Source organism: Prenolepis imparis, unplaced genomic scaffold, assembly GCF_030444845.1.
Source record: "Prenolepis imparis isolate NDT839.2.m4 unplaced genomic scaffold, iyPreImpa1.0 SCAF_3, whole genome shotgun sequence".
NCBI classification, from domain to species: domain Eukaryota; kingdom Metazoa; phylum Arthropoda; class Insecta; order Hymenoptera; family Formicidae; genus Prenolepis; species Prenolepis imparis.
This window is the reverse complement of record NW_028141161.1, coordinates 22,165,054-22,187,108: the sequence shown is the minus strand read 5'-3', so window position 1 is coordinate 22,187,108 and position 22,055 is coordinate 22,165,054. Positions and strand designations below refer to the sequence as shown.

At 36.4% G+C, this 22,055-nt stretch overlaps 1 protein-coding gene and 1 long non-coding RNA gene across 5 annotated transcripts in view; one reads left to right on the top strand and one right to left on the bottom strand.

Annotated features, from left to right (window-relative positions):
- Positions 1–22,055, top strand: part of Alpha-catr (alpha-catenin related) — a 62,140-nt gene that overhangs the window by 14,146 nt on the left and 25,939 nt on the right. For 3 of the 4 annotated variants that reach the window (XM_083033417.1, XM_083033414.1, XM_083033416.1), the window contains one exon: positions 18,831–19,020. In XM_083033417.1, coding sequence (XP_082889543.1) covers positions 18,831–19,020 — 190 coding nt within the window. Of the gene's footprint in view, positions 1–4,617; positions 6,446–18,830; positions 19,021–22,055 lie in introns of those variants that run through there. The other variant, XM_083033415.1, reaches the window with a different exon arrangement.
- LOC145933586 (uncharacterized) overlaps positions 1–22,055 on the bottom strand; it is a 53,598-nt gene that overhangs the window by 27,430 nt on the left and 4,113 nt on the right. The gene's annotated exons all lie outside the window — the stretch shown is intronic.

Below are 22,055 nucleotides of genomic sequence, written 5' to 3'. Positions count from 1 at the left end.
TCGTATAATTTAATATTCCGCATATATACATACATATATGTACGATGAGCACAAAATATTTCGGCAGTACTTCGAGTCAAATATATTTCGTTCGATGCTTTATCGTTTGACTTTTTTCGAAAATCTAAATATAATTCGGATTGAGAACGCGCAGTAAGACAATCGGATCGAGTAAATAAAATAAGGATAAGTCCCGTGATACATAAATCGTCTAACAAATAATTAATCTACATTTTAAAATACTTATATAATTTAATATTCCGTGTATACATTTTTTTTCTATGCAGTATAAAATAATTTTCCATACAAGAGTTATTTTGTCACAAATTAATCAAATCAATATATACATATAATAGAGAGAAAGAGAGAGAGAGAGAGAGAAGCAAGAAATAAATTCAAATTCAATTATCGAGCGACTACTATAAAATCACAATACTGATTTGAACTCCCTAAACTTAATTAACTTTCTAATCATTAACACTGTTGACGGTGTGTTTCGCAATTTTTGTTGCTTCTTATCGAAGGAAGTGTAGCTTCCTTTCGCTTTTATCCGTGCTTTATTTTTTTGTGGTCAACTTACTCTTCGAACACAACATTCGTCCTCAGGTTACATACAAAAGACTCGAAAGTCGCTTGCACGACTTTTCCAAGATTGAGAACTTTGTTCTCGAGAGAACTCGGCACTTGGCGACAGAAGACGATAGAATATCTTTAAATGCGACTCCCTAGAGCAGAAACCCAAGAACGCTAATTTATCCCTGGACGGCCGATATATCACTCCGGAGGCATTTCGAAGATTCGAGGAGGAATCGTTCGAACTCTCGAGCGTTAAGCCAGCCATATGAAATTCTTCGCATTCAGTTCCCGCAGTATTACGTCGTATTAGGTAGTACGTAAGCTATCGGGGACATATGTCGTAAGAGAGAGAGAGAAAGAGACAGAGACAGACACTCCGTATAAGCCGTTTGCGACAGATGGGTACAAGATATATACCCCTGCTGCAACCTGGCCCCATAAATATACCACGTCGACCATTTTCTATGTATCCGTGCAATTTTATGTATTCCATTCCGTCTCAATAATATCGCGCACCTTCAGAGAGAGAGAGGGAGAGAATTGCGTTTATATAAAATATGCAACGAGCTTATTTCACGCGACAAGACGCGATCTCGCTGCGCTTTGCGTGTATTTCCATCTTCGCCTGTATCATTTAAAGATCCTTCCTCATCGCTTGCCTCCACGTTGTAATTTGCGGCTTTTATCCTTACACCTCGAGCGTATGCCTCGTATTTCGCGTACAATTGCTCGTACGTCGCCGCATATCCCTTTCAGGAAAGATGCAGCATCCACTTATATCCATTTATATACGACGTGTGTGGTAGTTGATAATATTTACTATATGTAACAGAGCAGATGTAGAAGAGAGAAATGCGATCATAATATTAATTTATGAACTAGATTTGAGGCTGCCAAGTGCTTAAACACTTTGACGCCACTGTTATCAAATGCACATGACACATGACATGTGATCTTTAGCAAGTTTGTAATCTCTGCAAGCATTTGCTGTGTTAAACTCACGAATCTCACAGCGCGATGACGCATCGTAGCTGAATGTTTCGCGCGAGATAGAAATCAGTCCTTTGATATCAAAATTGATTCAAAAGAGAATATACTTGTTTTAGTTGGCTATGCATTTTCGACTATACATATTATTATATATACGCAAATGTTTCAGTTAACACTCTCAAAATGAAAATGAAAAATCAAACTCTGTGTAATATAATGAAGTATTTAATTTATTGTTAATTTTTACGCAATTTTGGAATTTATTTATTTGGAAATTACTTCTAACAATCTGCAGATTATTAATTTATATATTAAACATGGAGCTGCTCTGACTTAACATATTACATTAGTATTCCAATTAGAAAAACATTTACGGCACAAATGGTAAACAAAAAAAAAATATATCGAAATTAATTGCTAATTAATTATTCAAAGATATTGTAAACAAATTTGAAAAATATTAAATATTTATAAATGCACCAATACAGAATATTATAACTATATAAAAGTAAAATCAGAATAAATTAATAATATCAGTTGTTTTTTTAATTAATTGTTATCGAAATATTATTTCAATTTTATCGTTTGTAAAATAATATATAAAAAATAATCGGAAACGCTCCAATACTGCTAAAAAAGAAACTTTATTAATGCAATTAATTGCTCTTTTGATTTTAATATTAAAATAAATTATAAATTAATTTTACCTCTTGAATTACTTGTTCTCGAAAGACAAAATTGCTATTGTTTAACTTCAAAAAAAGATCAAAAAGTATAAGCTAATTTGCCGCAGATAAAATAAATACGACAATTTAAAAAGTGAATTTCTCTTCCAACTTTCATATTAAGATGTTTCCTGAATTAATTTTTCTCACAGTACATATATCATTTTTAATTAAATTTGAGAATGATAGAGAAAGAGAGAGCGTGAGAGAGAAATTACTTGAAAAACATTTTAATATTAAAATTAAAAGAGAGAATTAATCCTTTCAACACGTTTTTGTGGTAAACTAGCACGTTCACAGTTTATTTTTCAAATTCGAGAAACAATGAGCAATAAATTCATTGATATATCTTAAAAAGCAATTAATTCTAAAAACGTTTTACATTATTAATAACTCTAATATCAATTAATATCACCCTTTAATATCAATTTCCTGCTAATTGGTAAAAGCAATAATAATTCGAATTTAGAGCGACAAATTAACAATAAATTAGCACTTAATTATGCATTCACGAATCTAATTTCTCGTGATAGAGAAACCATGTTAACAGTGATTACGTCATCGATACGTTATCGCACGTGAAAATACTAAATAATATCTTAAATCCATCCAGCTATGTCTTTCAAACGTATAAAAAATACATATATCTTTCTGATATAAAAGTCGCTGCTCTTTTAATTGAAAAAATAATTATTATCATTATGGCATCTGGAGTATTTTTTCATAGTTTCGCTCGATACAAAAAATTTTTCGAGCCATAAGACTGTCACGAATATATGTATATGGTGGTCACGTTATTCTCCGCTCGGCCATTTTCCGCTACCCCAAGTCATTTTTTTTCCTCGTCGTCTAATTTTCTTCCCTATCTCTTTTCGGATCCCTCGTTTATAGGTGATGTTTCTCTTTTGTGACATTTCGTTTCTGGTGTTCTCAGAGATCATTTTGTTCTTGAGTACTAACAATAAAATAGCGTTCCTGATAAGCCATTTCTCTGTTAAGTATAATATATTTGCCATTTCACACGTAAAATGTCTCCCTATCGTTTCTCTTTCGTTTCAATAACAATTACCGAAATTATAAAGTTAAGCTAATTCAATAATTGTCAAAATTTAAGTTTCTGAAAAATATACTAGCGTCCCGCACGAATTTCAAAAGTTTTAACATATCTGAATATCTAATAAAGACGAGAAGCTTCGTAATTACGATATATTACGCGAATAAAAGATGAAAACGCTATACGAGAGCAGCGTGCATCATAGCAAGATTATCTAATTTTCAATCACGAGTGACTTTCAGTCAATCTAATTACTTATTATAACGCTCTAGCGAGGTGCTCTTCACGGAGGAAGATAGTATCGAACGTATACGGGTTTGAACGTAAAACTGACGTGAGAATCGAAAAGCCACATTAAAGGCCAAGCATGACTAGATGCTATCAAATTTCGTCTCTTTGAGCATTTTGATGCCAGAGCAATGTCTCCAGAGCATTTTAGAAGGCTGGAAATTCGTCAAGTATATAATTATTACACATGTGCTCACGTATCAGTCACGTTATGTTCTACGAATAAAAAAAATATCAAAGAGTGCTTAAAAATCTGTACACTGTATTTGCTGCTACTATAGTATGCTATAGGTAGTCTCATTAAAGTTACTCGGTGAATCGTTAATATTAATGACATTTGTGCAAAATAATTTTCATATTGAACATTGGAGACCAATAAAAGTATATGTTAAATTTTTAAGCATATCTTATCACAATGATTAGATAATTAGATGATAGAAAAAATGGTTCGACACATAAAATCTATCGGGCCTATTCTTTCGCCTGTCTTCCCTTCACACAAGTTTTTATGCTACAAGAATTGATGCTGGCATTAAAAATGACCGTCATTCGATTTCTATCGAACCCTCGAATCCTGGAAACAAGAATCTCCCGCGCTTTTTAGCCGGCCCGAAGAAAGGAAGGTAAAAAGTGAATGTTCCCCTACGGACGATGCGTCACGAGCTCGCAAAAACGTAGCTCGTCGAGCTAGAAAAAAGCACTGCCAAGTCATCTCCGCGACGCCGTTTACGCACGAGGGCACACGAGCCTGTCGAGGGACGACCTAGGTCGAGAATAAGAAAGGCGACTCTCAAATCGACGTTGAGTGCAAAAATTGAGATTTCGCGGGTGAAAGTACGGGCCTGCCGACGTATTGATTCTCGGTCGGTGCAGAGGAAGAGAGAGAGAGAGAGAGATAGGCAGATAGATGGAGAGAGCGAGAGAAGGAGGGGTGGCAGTGCGCCTGTGCTCCGGCAGCCGTTGGTTCGTTCACGCAGACCGAGAGCGGTTGAGCTCTGAGAGCAAGGGCGAGAGCGAGAGCGAGAGGACGACAGGTGGATTCGGGGTGGGAAGACCTGTGCGGGAGCGAGACCGATTCACACACTGAGCCGCGCACACCCGTTCCCCGTGGATCCTGCCAGAGCGAGTCGCCGTTTTCCCCGAGTCCAGTCTTCCCCTAGGCACTCGACAGGCCGGTACCTGTTTCTCTCGAAGCCGACACACGCGCTCACCGTCGTCCTCGCGCGCACACATACACACATACACATACATACGCACATGCTACCCTCCCTGTATAGATATAGATACGCTCCATCAACTCGCTCACTCACCCTGTCGCGAAACAAGGTACTCGCGTACTCGCGTTACGGACACGTGTGCTAAGTGCGCGCACACGCACAAGTGTGATACGCGTATCCATATATACACGCCTATACACACGAACCACATTCATACCCTCCTGGTGACGCATACATATACATACAGGCGTACACATGTCGCGGCGCACCAACGGCAGCCGTGCAGTCGACGACACTTACGTGCACGTATAACTATGCGCGCGAGTTAAGGGAGGAAAAAAAGGTCGGGAAAAAATCGCGCGCGGGTGCACACGCACCCCACATGTCGCCCGTCCAGCCTGTGTACGCGCGCACGCGAGACAGCAGCGAGCCGTGCACCCTCGACAACGAGCAGCAGTCGTCGTCGTCGTCGTCGCCGAGTATCAATCGCCAAGTATCATCCGCGTGGAAGCCGACTACTCTCCGCGCAATCTGAACGATTGTCCACCGATTTTCCGAAAGTCTTTCGTTTCGAGTCGCGGACCCTTTCCTTCGCAAAGATAGAGATCGCCGAGAGACGAAGGATAACGATTACCATCGTCGAATTCGCCTGCTCCGAGGAACGGACTCTCGAAATTCAAAGTTCCCGAGATACGCCGAGCGTCGCGCGACGGCGTCCTATCTTTCGACGGAGGGCAAATCCCCTCGGCTCTGATGCACGAAGAGAGAGAGGAGCGATTCTACCACAGTCATCGAAATAGCGTGTCAACGATCGTTTGAAGGAGAGGACGAAACTAAGAAGGCCTAAGAGAGGAAAGAGAGTTCGCGAAGAGGTTCGATCTTGCTTCGTCGTCGACGGGTCATGCACCTCGTCGAGAGGGTGACGATGGCAAACTTGCAAAGAGCGAGCTCGGCTCCGAGTGGCGACCTGGAGAACAAGTTCTGGACCTGTAGCAGCAGCCTAAACAACCAGTGATCTTCCTGCAGATACATATATATAACTAAACCGTCGCACGCGCGTCTATTTTTCTTGCCACCGTCGCGCGCCGCGCGTAAAAGCGGCCTAAGAAAGACGGGATATATCGAGGAGTTTCCAAATTATCACTTGTTAACGAACACGAGATCGTACGCACCGAAGAGAAGAGAAGGAGAGAGAAAGAATAAACGAAGAAGTAATATTTCTATATGTATAAGAAAAAAAGAGCACACATATCTTAATCGACGTTGAGGATTCATAGTATATTTTGGTCATACTTGGAGCGAAAGGCCGATGGTGTTAAGGAGCGAAACGGGAAGATAAAGCGAGGATATAATTGAACAAAACAATCGTGACAGGCACAATAATAAACGACCTTAAAGAACACAGTATAATAGAATAAATATCGATAGCAATTACACACACACACACACACACACACACAAAGACGTATTATAGTGCGTACTAATAAGACTGGAGATCGGGCCCCGGTGGGTTCGTATCGTTGAACTTTTGTATGCCAGCGGTGTATTATCGACGAGGAAGCATGTACGAGGGCGGGATGGCTGATGAACTACCGGTATGTTCCCGCAATAACGATCCACGGGCAGGGACCCCCCCATCGGGATTATCATAAGTTTCGTCTCTCATATCGATCCCATCGCGGAAGAAAATTTTTGTACACGTCGTCATCGTCGCGATAGTTCAATATCACGCAAAGTCCTCGTATATCTCGCTTTTGCTAAGCGTAATAATAATGAGAATAAATCGTGCAACTTTAAACAGATCCATAAAGGACACATCGGTTTATCTCATTCGGCATTTCAAACATTGCACTTGCTGTTCAAAGGCTACTTTATATCACGACTTGCGTAATATACATACACAAAGTGTGCTGTGTTAAAACGTAAGTCTAATGTATATACATATGTATACTCGCTAGAGTAAAACAAATATCACTTTCCCGCATCTAAATTACTATCTTAAATTCATTTCGTTATATAAGCTTTACGTACGTAAAGATGATAAATATACGTATAATAAGTGAAGTCCTTTTAATATCCGCAAAATAAATCAAAACGACATGACAGATATTCAGTATGATTCTAAAATAAATTTAATTATTTAAGAGAGAAAAAAACTTTTAAAAAGACTTTTTAAAAATTCTTCGGTATAAAAGTAGGTGAAAAAAAATTAAGAAAAAATGTCAAATCTCTTTAGAATCAGAGGGAACGTCGTCGTTACACTTTACTAGGAGGGTTACTATCATTTATCGCATTGATATAACCGAAAGCTGATTTAGACTCCTTTGCTCCGACATGGAAGCAAAGAAAATTAATGGACATTTAAAAAAGCTTCGAGCTAAAGATACAGAAGTGTGATTTAGTACGTTTTTTAAATACATGTGTATTTTCTTATATAACTTATCTCGGATAGATTATTTCTAAAACACGTTATTTCTAAAATTTAGAGCATCAATAGAATTGCTTTTTCGAGAACAAAAACTTTCTTGATAAATTACTTAATCATAAGTTTAATTCGATTAAATAAAATAAGAAAAAACATACGATTCTGAATTCAGAATGTTAATAGACGGATATGACTGAGAAATAATGAAAGATTAATTAACAAGAAAAAAGTACAAGATATTATCTTACATTTAATTACATTAAATTTTTTAGAAATCAAAAAAAAGGAATTTATGCTATTTTGAATTAAATTGAAGAAAAATAATTATACTATTTATATGTTAATATAATTATATGCGCATTCATTCTCTAAAGTATTACACCGAGAAAGTGATTTGTCCGAGAAATATTTGAACTCATAATAGAAAGATCAACTCGTCTCTTTCTAGCACGATTTTTTCGCGGAAATAATATGCAAAGAAGCCAATGCATACCAATTTTTATATTTTTGTTTATTTGTACAATTTATCTGCAAGGAATGTAAAATAAATTTTTATAATGAAAAATTTTACGACGCTCTAACTCGTTTTGAACATTAATTATAGGAATAAATGTATGTAAAGAGAAAAATTTTTGGGAAAAAATTCTAAATTTTTCACAAATTATCACGTTAAAAATTTATTTCGTGAAATTATTCCAAGTTAAAAGTGTTATTTGAACATGACCCCGATTCTCAAGTGCGCGTTATCGTGATTCATTTGGTGAGTATTACTTAAAGGAAGCATTATGAACGAGCGATAAAGGCTATTAATCAGCGTCAAGTTAACAGTGATTGTTTTAAAGGTTATTCTTGTGAGGAGAGACACACCCAGAGGGGTCTGGGATATATAATAAAAACGCAAACCGAATTTTATCACAATCGAACAGCCAAGAAAGGGGTCGGGTCTATGGGTGAAAAATTTCCGCTATAAATCCTGGTAGACCCTTCCACATACGGTATAAGAGAGCGGATTGTGTATGTTGCGTCTCGAAGCTTTCGCGACGGGATGGATTCGCGTTATAATCGATTTTCCCCCGGAGCTATCGATATTTACAAGCAAGCGTATTTCGCCTTGTGCATAAAATATGCGCACGTTGTGCGCGTTGAACAAGAAGCGAAACGAAAGTCTGTGCTAACTAAAATTACACTTAATTTGATGGCGAGTGTAATTGAGCTTCGCGACTTGCAAATTGAAATGTCAAATGAGCGCGAGAAAAGAAAATTACACAGACACTATATTGACGTTTTTAAAAATAATATTTCTCGTATAAATTCTCAAAATTATCCCGAATTCTCGTATCTATTTATATCCGCGACATTTTGCGCGATTAATTCTTTCGACTGCCAAAAACTTTCGCCAGTTGTGCAGGGAATTACAATTGTAAAGCTTTCCCCGCGAGAAGTTGTATATATCTTTCGTTCAAACGAAACTTTATCAGCATAAGACAACTTCAAATATTTATTCAAGTATCCTCTCCTCTTTTGAGATTCGATTATTTCGCCCTAACAGTATCGTTTTAAATGAGGATCCTTGCGAATAGATTCGTTTCTATCTCCTATTTCGTTGTAACACAAACGAAATTGTATCGAACCCTCGAACCTTCTCGCGTTGGAGTGGGTTTTCCCGGAGGAAATTATTCTTGCAGCACACGATTCCGTATACTGCGAAAAAAGTATAGAACAAAAATTTCAGCTCAATTTCCAGCAGAATTAGAATTAGAATTATGCTCTGGAATTTAAAATTGTCCATTAAACAATGAACTTAAGACAAAATCAGATGTCGGTAAAAAAATTCTCTTAACGTGCAGAGACTACGTAAGAATCGGTTTTACTTGTCAAAAAAAAAAGAATTATATATTTATGTATCACAATATTGTGTTTAAAAAGTACAATCGCAATGCGCAATCAACAAAATGCCGTGCTATATAAAAGGATGAAGGTACATTTTACCTTCAGCATTTTAATAATAACAATCATATAATAATATCTCTTTGTACGTAATTGCGCGCAGAAGGCACGTATATTCTAAAAGTTTGCGATAATGTAATTGCAGCTTACAAAATGATATATTTATACATTTTATATAAATAAACGCTTAAACGAGAATATATGTATTACGCGCTTCCGTAAAGATCACCATGAAAACGTTAATTATATTTGAGGATATTCATTGCATGCTACAGACATATATATTAATAAAAATGTGAAGCTTCGGGGATATTAAAACCGGTAAACGCGTGACTTATCCGTAAAGCTCATCTGTACGTGCCTTATAATTTAAAGTCACGCAAGGCTATTAACACTTGCATCAAGCTCGCACATTCCACGCGCCGGTCTAATCTTTTCACGACGATCGCATAGCACCGTGTTACAAATTCGTGTGTTCGCGCGCTTCGGCGTTTATTTACGATTTTAACCGCGTAAATTTCAGCGTCATACACACGCGCACGATTTGCGTAAAGTACGCAATTAATCGTGCATTTTGTTGCGTGGTGAAAGTCCCGGTGGTGGTTCGCGTTACGCTCGCGAAACGAGTCACGAAGAGAGATTTATGCGCCATTCGCACGGCAGTAAAACGACGGAGTTCGTTCTTCTATCACAACAAAGCTCGCGGTCTTGAGCAATTTTCTACGGATAAACGCGTGTCATTCGCAGAGCGAGTCTCTCCCTCTCTCTCTCTCTCTCTCTCTCTCTACCACAGACATTTTATCGCACTTTATCTTAATTTGATGTACTAATTTAAAACCCATACTCTTTTGAATGGTTCGTGTGTCAAGTGATAGTAACAAAAAAAGTATCTTCAATTGAATTAAATCCAATTGATCTAATTCCGTGATTAGAAGATAATAATTAGAGAGTTTCTAAGAAATGTTATCTTAAACAGGAACAAAAAATTGCATATATATATATATATATTTAACTCCCCTACTAATTTTGAACAAGATTTAACAGTCTAGAACGATAATAACATAAAAGTCAGAGAATTAGTCAGGGAATTTACTGATTTGTGAGAGGAAACGCGATGAATTAAAATTATTGATATAAGCTTGATTCCGAGACTAGCATTGCATAATGAATATACCATGAAAATACTGTTTAATCGAATCCCCTTCAACGCGACAGTTTCGAGGAAAGAAGAGAGTCTTGGCATATCTACGGAATCGTCTGGAATCCAATCACGGATAAACGGATTACCTTAACCCGACCTGCTCTATCTTTGTTTATACAACATGATTAGTCGGGACGAGTCATATGGAAGGGAGAGGGTTCTTTATGAAATTGACTCGCCATTCAATCACGATATAGTAGAAATCATACCTGATGCTCATCTTTCGAGGATGTATTTACAATAACAAAATATTATTTGGAATAAACGAGCGCGTTTTCGCCAAAGAAAGAATTTTTTTCATAGAAAACATCTCGTTGAATAAAAAATAAGACTGAAAAAAATAGGACTGTGAAATGTTTACAGCAACATTAAGCAAAAACGAGTTGTGAACGTTAATTTTTAAACAAATTACCCACTGTAAAGCACCGTTTAAAAAGCCAGTATGAAAAGATTACCTGCATATATGTATATGACGGCGGGAAATATGCTTGTAGAAAAATACATATATGTATGCTCGATACAATCGCACTCGGTGATCTAGATTCTAGATAATTTAATACATCACATTATAACGCATGTGTAAATTTTGTATGGCGATTCACCACCAAGTTCGTTCAGTGAACTAATATAAACTTCGCTTCAATAGAGCTTTCGCCATGATTAACTGTAAATACATAGGTATCATCGCGAAAAGCGCGCACGCTCCATTAACGCAAGTAAACGCTTTTGCATAAAATTGCAAGGCATAAATAAAGATCCGTTCAATAATGGATAATAAGTTACGAGACAACGCGCGGGATTGAATTAACGCGATTTAAATAAAACTCTCGCAAGCTTCTGGTGTGAGAAACAAATGAGAATGTAAAAAGTAATCTCTTTAATAACACCGCAGATACACGTACATATGTATACCGGGTGTCCCACTTTAAAGGACCCACTCAAATATCTCAGAAACACTGCGTTAAATCAAAAAATGTTTCCTACAAAAGTTGTAGGGGGACATAACATAGTAATATTCATATGACCTTGGGCGGCGTCTCCAAGGTCAAGTGAAGGTGAGAATAAATTTTTTAAATGGAAACCCATATTTTTTATTATAACATCTTTTTCTACTAATTAATTTGAACAACTTTTATCTGAAGCATTTTTTTATTTTCTTCAAAATTCATTCTCACCTTCACTTAAGGTTAACCTTCACTAACCTTGGAGACGCCGCCCAAGGTCAAATGAATATTACTATGTTATGTCCCCCTCGAAACCCTACAACTTTTGTAGGAAACATTTTTCGATTTAACGCAGTGTTTCTGACAATGAGATATTTGAGTGGGTCCTTTAAAATGGGACACCTGGTATATAATTTAAAAAAAAAACTCAGGATGTATCGCGCCATTTCATTATCTCAATCTGCGATAACGATCTCTATATTTTAATATTGCGAAGATATACTTTGATAATCGATTTTTAATTTCCGCATAGTCCGACACACACATGCAAACGCGGAAACTCATCTCAATTTCTCACGTTCGGCCAAACTATCCGATGTGTTGTACGTTGCGGCGTTACTCTTGAAATGGAAACAGTCGATGTACTATAGTACATACAATAGCAGTTGGACAACTGCGACTGTGAATTCTCCAAATTAGCCCGGCTCTTTGTTCGCGACTCGTTCATCGCGGTCGATGTTACGTTCATACATATGTCGGATCAATTAGAGGATTGTCCGAAGCGGAGCAGAAATTGGCCCGATAACTCGTTTCCACAGATTTCCCCGTCTCTCATCGTTTAGTGACACTGAAATTTCAACCCTGATGGGGCCCCGTGTCTAAGCTAATCTCGCGCGTATCCTACGGCATTTATTTCCTACCCTTCAATCTTTTCATTCGTAGAGATCGAGAGGTAAATTTTCATTTATACCTTTCGATCACTCCTGCCCTTCTCCCTTCCATTCCACTGGCGTAATCTCCTTTTCTGTCGTAACGGGAAATTGGATCGAACTAATCGGCCGCTGATCAAAAAGCCCTTTCGCTGTCATTTATTCGTCTCGCGCGTCCTGTGGCTCGAAATTCGCGAGAGAGAAAGAGAGAGAAAAGAAATTATGTTCTGCCTACGGTACCGTTGTTGCCAGCAAGATTGGCACCCTCGAAATTTCTAACCAAGTAATGTTTGCGCGGTGTGATTCGGGAAGGAAAAACTGGCACGTTTTCCCTTTGAAAAATCTGCCCCGTTCAAATTGCACGACGTCAGCGCAATCACGTCGCTATTTGCCGTCAATTTCGGGCAAATTGAACGTTTTACGAAATATCTGGTTCAAAGTCGAAACACGGCGTATACATAAATAAATTCTTGCGATTCGCTTACAAGAGACAAAACTATGAATAATTTTTTAAAAATTGCATTGCAACGCCAGGTTACGCCAGGACAGATCGATCAAAGGCGAGGTCCAGACTATCGCGGATAAAATAAAAAGTGAAAAATCCTATCCGGGACGAACAAAGCCGGGAGAAAAATGATGAAACGAAAAAGCCCGAAGACAGACAGACAGAGTGAAAGCTCTTATATATTTATAAAGATGCAAAGAGAGACTTGGCAGCTATAGATACACAAATGCGTAATCGCGTGTGTACATACCAGGGACCCGGACCGAACCGGAACCAAAACCGATAACCATTCCATAACCGTTTTTTTAGTAGAACCGAAACTGTAAACCGTATTGAAATTCTATTAAATTTATAACACCGGAACCATAACCGGACCGTTAAATTATTTTCGGTTTACGGTTCTTTTCGGTATTTTTTTCTGTTTTTGCGCAAATGACGGAAATGTCATGATAACTGTCTCCTCGAAGTGCAATTATAATTATTTTCTAAATATTCTGAAACGTGTATGTATTATCGCAATAGTGATAGCAGTGAGGATATTATATTTTCCGTTTTATATATATATATATATATATATATACATATATAAAGTATATATAAATTATATTACTTTAAAAAATTATTAATTTTTATGACATATGAAAATATATTTATATATGTACCTATCTATATTATATATACCTATATCTAAATATATTTTCATGTATAATATAAAGTGTTGTTTATTTATATGTCATAAAAATTAATAATAATTTTTTAAAGTAATATAATTTAAAAATTAATTAGAAAAACGAAAAGTAAAAATTTTTAAAAACCGGAACCGTAACCGAAAAAAATCATAATTTAAACGGTTTCGGTTTTTTTATTTATCAAAAAACCGAAACTGGAACAGTTATGAAATATTTTATTAAACCGTAAACCGAACCCTAATTTTGTTTCGGTCCGGATCCCTGGTACATACACTATTCTCTCTTTTCTCGAAAGAGGAGAAAAAGGAAAAATGAGCGAAAAACGTAATGAGAATAAAGGATCGAGAGGAAACAACAAAGCTTCGATTCTAGCAGTTCGTATAACGAAATACTCAAGATCCCTGATTAACACGGTCGCTAACCTTCCTTTGCTTCGCAAAAGACTTCGCGAAGGAAAATTAAAGAGAAAATTCATAAAATTACGCTTAAATCTTAAAATCGGTCAAGTTTACCCGTCAAATCTTACTCGCCGGTTCTCGTTCCCTTTGAACGCTTTTAATTAAATTTATCCGTGAGAAGCTTTTCTTTCTCTGCTTTATGTGCGACGCGCTTAAATCGGATGTTCCTCGTGGATTGTCAAATATTTTCTCCGCGCGAAGAATAAAAGAAAAAATTTCCGCGTGTCTCTCAATCCTCTCGTATTTTTTTCTTTCATTATTTAGTATATTATAGTAATAATAAATTAAATTCAAATTGATCGATTTGAAAGGATAAAAGAACGGAAGGTAAAGCATCAATTCTTAAAGATATAGCACAACCTCGAAAAATTTCATTCATTAACACCCTCTTGCTTGAATATGTAAAGCATTTCTCCGTGACTTAGACAAGGGCGCCGATTTCTCAATGTTAAAACGAGGCGATACTTCAAGTCACAGCAGGCGGCAGCTCATCGCTCTCTCGTTACCATGTTTCGTATATGCGAAGCTTGTTTCCGGTACCTACTTTGCGCCAATGAAAGATGAAACAGAGTAGAGATCGATCATATATCCATTTCGATAATATTAAGCATTAAGCATAAAATTACAAAATGTGTCGAGACTTTTCTTGAAATATTAACACGTCCATATAAATATGTAGATATCTCAATAATTATTTTTCTACGCTTGTGCGTAAAAAGTCGCGAAGAAAATTTGCTTTGAAAAATCGATCTTTGATACAGAGAATTGAAAATTGGAAGAAATCCATTTTTGTGCGTCTCTCATAAAATACATATCATATATTTCCATATCTTGATGAAATAGAATCGATAAAAAAAATAGTCGCGTTATTTTCAGAATTTCGAGAGAAAAATTCAAGAGTATAAATTATTCTATTGTTGTTATATTCTCCGACCATATTGTAAATGTGCATTTAACTCATTTAAATTAGATCATTTAAATTAGCGCGCCGTCGAGCATAATACGCTAGGTATTTATGAATAATTACACAATTCCGGTTATGTGTCACGTTGCAACGTTAATGAACACGTGGGATTTACTCAAATGGATTTATTGAATGATCGTGAATCAAATTTCTTCCGATAAAAGAGGAAAGCTATATAAAGAGAATTTAAATGTCTCGATTTTCTCTATTTTCATATTCAACATACATTGTATTGATAAGAAGCTAAACACATCAGGTAATAGGGTTTTCAGAACTTATAAACATAGCAGTTAGTTGTCGATGAACGATCGCCGAGATAGAAAGTAAAGTTACTTATTTATTGAATATATATATATAAAATAAAATATTAGAAATAAATTTCTATACTCTTTTCGAATCAAAGAGAGATAATATTGGTTTTAAGTTTTTATCATCGAGCTTATTGGACATTTGATATTTGATAAAAAATGTAAAATAATTGTAAAATAATGTTCCCTTTTGTCTGGTTCTCGTGAAACGACCGAAATATTTTGTTTTCCTCTCCATTCACGAGATACAAAACTCAATTCTTTCAAAAAAGAGAGGTAAGTCTGTATAAAAGAGAGACTTTAAATGACTCTCCTTTGTTTGTTTTCGCATTCAATAGACTATGTGTTGGTAAGGTGCAAAACATGGGGAGTAGAGTATTCAGATATCAACACAGCAGTCAGTCGTCGATGAACGATCGCAGAGATAGGACTGCAAATAAGTTTCTAAGCTTCTCAACTCAAAGAGATAATATTAACTTGAATATTTTATCATTGAGCTTATTGTTAGTTAGACGCGATTTTGCATAGATGTATGCGAATGTTCCTTTTACGCAGTAATGAAAATTTATCTTTCGATACAACTTAAGAATATATAGAAAATATAGCTTCTTTTTTTTCACTTTTCACAATTTTCTTCACTCTCGCTCAGATACTTGTTAATTGACTAATATTAGACAAACGTTGCTTTTATCCGTTTTACATATATTAGAAGAAGAAAGAAGAAAAAGTTTTTAACAAAATATATACTAATGTATAAATAATTTGATAGATATGTACAATATTTGATATAATTAATTAACTATATTTAATTCATAAATAAAACCATAAAACATAAATGCCATAAAATATAAATGATGTTAATATAAATTGCAATCATGAATAATTTATATAAATATGATTATATATGATTTTGGTATAATTGATGTAATTAAATATATAATTGATAAATATGTATAATTTGAAAATTATATATATGTGTATATATATAATTTCAACTAAATATTATTTTTCATAACCGACAATATTAATAAACACTTCGATTTAGATATAACCATCGTTCTTTCGTAACACATCGCGATGAGTGATGACATTGTTGTTCTTCATCAAATTTTCCATAGACATCGATTACGTATTAATACCGTGAATAACGTAAATTCCGATTACGTGCGGGAGACCGTGGTCTCGGGATAAGTCATTCTCGCACGTCATAATGTCATGTATAGTCGTCGCGTATTAGAGCGATAAATTTCACGAACCGCCCCCGTCACGGAACGGTAAGTCACAGAGTCTCCAAGTTCTCGTTACGCTATCACGGGAGATCGCAAATGCGTCGGAAAACCTGCCTCCGATGTCGACACCGGAAAATTGATGGATGATATATCTCGCGAACTAAATATTCACCGAATATCGAAAATTCCGCGAATAAGCTGGGAGATGAATCTCGCGCGTAGAAACGATTAAATCGTCGATAATAATATGTCGGAATCGATATTCGCCACCGCGAATTTCGTCCGCTTATTATTATCGTTAATTCCTGCGCAATAAAAAAAAATAAAAATAAAAAAAATACGATCGAATTGAGCATAACAATTTGATCTTTAAACGAAGAACGAAATACTCTATCGTGTCGACGAATGCATATATTCATGGACCTTCATGAAACTTCTCGTGCAAGGCAACTGATTTTTCTACGGGAGTGAATTGCTATTTCAATTATTCGCCGGTTATTCGCGCACCGGAAACCCATTGGAAATTCATCGTGAGAAATGGAGGGAATTCGGCAGGTTCGGAAATTATACAAAACTAATATCGTTAAAATACTTTTCGCGAGATATGCGCTTTCTGCTAGCTTCGGTCTTTGTTATACCGCATAGTTTCTGGCGAACAAAAAAATAAACATCAGGGGGAATCTATTAAAAAATAATATAACGCGGATGAATAAACAACAAACATAAAAGAATATAACGAGATAGAAGCGCGAGAGACGTTTTATCTCTTCTCTATCTATAGTTTGATATTTTTACTACAAATGATTCTGTTATCTGAATAAACACACGTATGTAAATCATAGAATTTACGTCTCCAGAGCGATGCAAATATTTAAATTGTTTAATTACAGTGATATATATACGTATGCGTTGACATTTTTACATTTTCCACATTTCACGGCCTACAAATAATAGCGAATAGCAAACAATTATTGTAAAGTGCATAACGTATCAATGTCACGAGATGTACACTCAAAAAAGCAATGCTTTTCAGAAATTCCGTCACACGTTGTGTAAATTGTGCCAATTTGTTCAGGCGGGCAAATAAAAACGTTTCAAACGCCCGCCCGGAAAGGAAATTCGCAGGATCCGGATAAATAATATCGCAGTGGCTGAATAAAACACACCGTTCCAGCGTATCGCCACCATTTCTCTTCCGTTGCAAAACGCTATACATACATCGCGATGCGATTATTAACTCTTTTGGAAAGAGGCAAGTATCGGCGTGATTAATGCCGGACGTTCGATACGAACCGAAATATTTAATTGAACTTTAGACAATCGTTGCTATCAATGTGATTAACGCGTCCCTATTTCGCTTACGTCATCGATTACCGCGATGCCTCGTATAATCGCGAAGGAAAATATGGCGGTTATTTAGCCCTCCTAAATCGATATTGTTTTAAGCGAGCTTCAACATAGCTTTACACAAACGTAAGATAATGTCGCGCACGAAAAAAAAATATTAGCCATCATAGATCAATTTTACCTATATTACATCTGAAATTTAGCTTAAAAATATGAGCTACCATAGCTAAAATTTAGACATAATAACTAAATTTCAGGTGTAATGTAGAGACAGCTAAAATTAAGCTATGGTGGCTTTATCCAAAGCACGCAGCGTTGTTTATTTATATTCTCACGAACGCACGCACGTATAATCAACACGCAAAGAAACCACATCATCATAGAAGCCGCTCTCATTTGCATAAGACGATCGAATCTAGATGAATGGATGTCGTGTATATATACGTGCGTGCGGGTTCAGCGGCAGTATGTGTGTGTATATGTACATGCACTCGTCTCTCAAGAAACAATAGCCCTGAAAAGGGGAACGTCACACGAATGTGCGTCATTCGATTGTATGGAAAATGTGACGTAACTAACTACGCTAACTTATAGTAGAACGCTCAGAAGACGCTTCATCATCAGGTCAAGTAGCTGCATAGAAACTATCCCAATTCAATAATATACAATTCTGTGCGTATAATGCGAGCCGCGATTGTTGGCCAAATTGAAATAGATGCGAAATAGACGGATGGATCTGTCGGTTGTTTAAAAATCGGAGCTCCTAGGCTCCAAAAACGCGATATTAATTATTATTAATGATGGACACCAGCTATATAAATGCAAACATGTTTTGCAAACGCGAGATGTCTACCTGAGACATTTATCTCTCAGAAAGATATGGATTAGATGGCTGCGAATGCGACGCACGACTTTTTAACTGTCATTCTACTCGTTTTTTTCATCATTGCATTTAATCGTCATTTTTTGAATATTTTTAGATATAGTTTAGTGCTCCTCACGTTTGCGCTCATCAAAATGCAATTTGCTTACAGATTTCCACGTTAATCTCGCACAGAGAACGGCCGCTATGCTCGGACCGGAGTTTGCGAGCGGTCGCCAGGGTCGGCCAGGCAGTAAATTTGGCGGTCGAGAGATTCGTGACCGTCGGCGAAACTATCGCGGACGACAACCCGGAAATCAAACAGGATATGTACGAGGCTTGCAAAGAGGCGAGAGTTGCCGGTAAGTGCTCAAATAACGTATAATTATTGGGCGCAAAAAAACTGATGGAATATATGCAAATACATGAAAAAAATATATTAATAAACATGCCTAAATTTTAGCTATATGGGAAATTCTCCGTTAAACCCCCCGTTTAATAATTTAAAAATAAATAATTACCATAGAAAGAGGAGGTAAAATGTAGACATTTTCAGGTACTAAGACACCTGAAATTTAGCTATATAGTAACTAATATTTTTTCCATGTAATTGTACAAATGAAAAATCAAAGCGGCTGCTAAATTTATCATCATTCAAAGATCATTTTTATACGCCATCAAAAGTTTTTCATTCTCATAAGAAAAAATATTTATATTGTAATAATATTTTTAATATATATTTTTTTACACGAGTTAAAGAAAAACGACTATGAGTTTCATACATCATGAAACGTGAAAATTATTACGCGGGACGACATAAATGCAAATTCAATGCAAATGCTCCCGCGAATATCACGATATACATTAATCAAAAGTTATACGACAATGCAAACGTGTCCAATTACAGAGCAAATTCGTATTAGAACTTGGAGTATTTCGCACGCCAACATCATACATTATATATAATGTATATATAAATGTATATATATATGTATGTATATATATATGTATTATATATAATTGTATACAATTTGGGATTATGCGGAATCTTAGAATGGGTTATTACTTAATAAAGAAATAACAGAATTTTGTAAATTAACTCAAAATTCTACTTTCTCCAAGATTATAAAGGAGAGAAAATTCATCTTGATTATAACGAGCGATGTAGTCTGCAACAATCTTATTCAAGGTATTATTCAAGAAGATAACGCTTACTAAATTTTAAATGCTAATTTTTAAATCCCACTTTTACCTGATGCGCAGGCGGATACGTAATAATGTAAAAAAAAAGAAAGCGATATTGCGCTAAAATTCTATCTCTTGGCTATAAATTTTATCGCAATAATGTAATGCAAAGTATCTTAATACTTTAATCTAAACTTTCTTATAGAGGTATTGTTTTATTAAGATAGAAAGAGAGAGAGAAAACTCTGTACTTCTTTAAGATTTTATATATGTATATATTTTTACGAAAACAAATTGCATTATACCTATTTACAGTAAGCTCGGCATTTTCTGTCTCGCGAACCTCAAACAAGCAGATATTTCTCTCGTCGATGTTTAAAGAAATTATATTATCGAAGATAAATCGTATCGAAATTGTATTATCGTTTTGAACATTATCTGAGAGAAAGAAAAATATTTCGCCGTACAAAATGGAAGGAAACAATAAATCAAAAAATATACGATAACTTGACATTATACTTTAGACCCGTAAATTCGAGACCTTCGAATATTCCGTCAAATAGGTCACGAAAATTTGATTCGCGTAAATTCGAGATAAAAGAACACGTGTCACGTATCGTACCAGAATACGGTTTTACGATTCTCGTTTCACACGAAACGACGCAACGTACTCCTTTAGCGTGTATCTTTGTTAGCTATCTTATGTCTGCTTTTCGAGAGAGAAAAAGAGGCACGTAAGCACGCATAGCGATAAAATATTTCACGCGCGACTATCAAGCATTTTATCGTATATTCGTAAAAGCTTACATCTTCCTGAATTACAACGCGTAAGGAAAGTAATCTTAATTAAAAATAAATTCTGGTAGGAAAAGGGTTAATAAGAGCCCGTCTTATTAAAGACATAAAATGAAGATATGAATCAAGACGTGTGAATTTTTATGCTGAAGATGAAAGGAAGGAAGGAAGAAACGTTCAAATTAAATGAAGAAGATTTTAAATCAAATTTTTTGCTGACTCTTATTAAGTCTTTTTCTTACTTAAATTTTAAGTAAATAGAAAAGTATTTAAATATCAAGGTTGAACAACCGGTAAAAAAGAATATAAATGCATCTCTCAAATATACCCCGGTGCACACGATCGCACGCGAACCGGAAGAAAGCTCCGCGAGGATAAGAGTCGTAACCTTTGAAACTCGTCACTCCCCGTCTAGTCTTATCTCTCGTCTAGCGGCTCGGCAGATTATATCTCCCCGTGTCTCTTCACGCTAGGCTGCACATTGCAGAACGATGTATCCTGCGGCTGCTACGATGTGAAAGCAGCGCGCGCGATGACCCAGTTTTGCCAAACCTTGAAAGGTTTTTCGCCACCTATTCTCGGTCGTATCTTTGCCAAATCGCGGGGAGGTAATGGCCGAAGTAAAGACCGCGGATATTTCTTTCCGGCACACCTGTTCGCTCTTCGGAGAGAAGAATTGGACCAGGGAGGGAAGAGACGCAAATGGTCTCGATGGTATTTAACGTGAAATGTTAAGAATGAAAATGTCGAAGAAAGATTTCGAAATACCCGATTCGATGAAAAGTGAATTGTAACTGAAACTGTAATTTCAAAGACGACCGACACAACGTTATAGAAGAAATGGAAATTTGTAGTTTCTGCAGGTGTAAGAGAACACGAGTTATTCTGCTCGTAATCGATTTTGCGCTTAAAGGGAAAGCGGTGATAAATAAATGATAACCCGAGAGAGCTTTCGTCACACAATAACCGAGGTCAAGCAGACAAGTCTATACAATCGTTAAAGAGATGAGGATCGTATATATATACCTATGTATATACGTGTTTCGCGAATTTGGACGATCGATTTCCCTCTGACGCGATGATACGAAGATTCGATTACTTAAATCACATCGAATTACTCGTCGTATAGACGTATCAATTCGGGGTAATAAAATGACGTCGAAAGGGCACCGATAATATGGGTGGCGATCGCGCAAAGTCATGCGAGCGCCTGCCTACCCCTGGGCTGCAGCTCGAACAAATCGTTTCGCGTGATATCGCGTGTAAATCGGGCACCGTAAAGTGTAACTAAGAGCTGCGAGCGCTATATCGCGCCGGCGGGATTCACGGCACGCGACGAATTTATACAAATGGATTCTCGTGTATACGGTTCTCATCGATCGATATCCAAGCCAGGTTTCCAGGTTTGAGCCGGTTG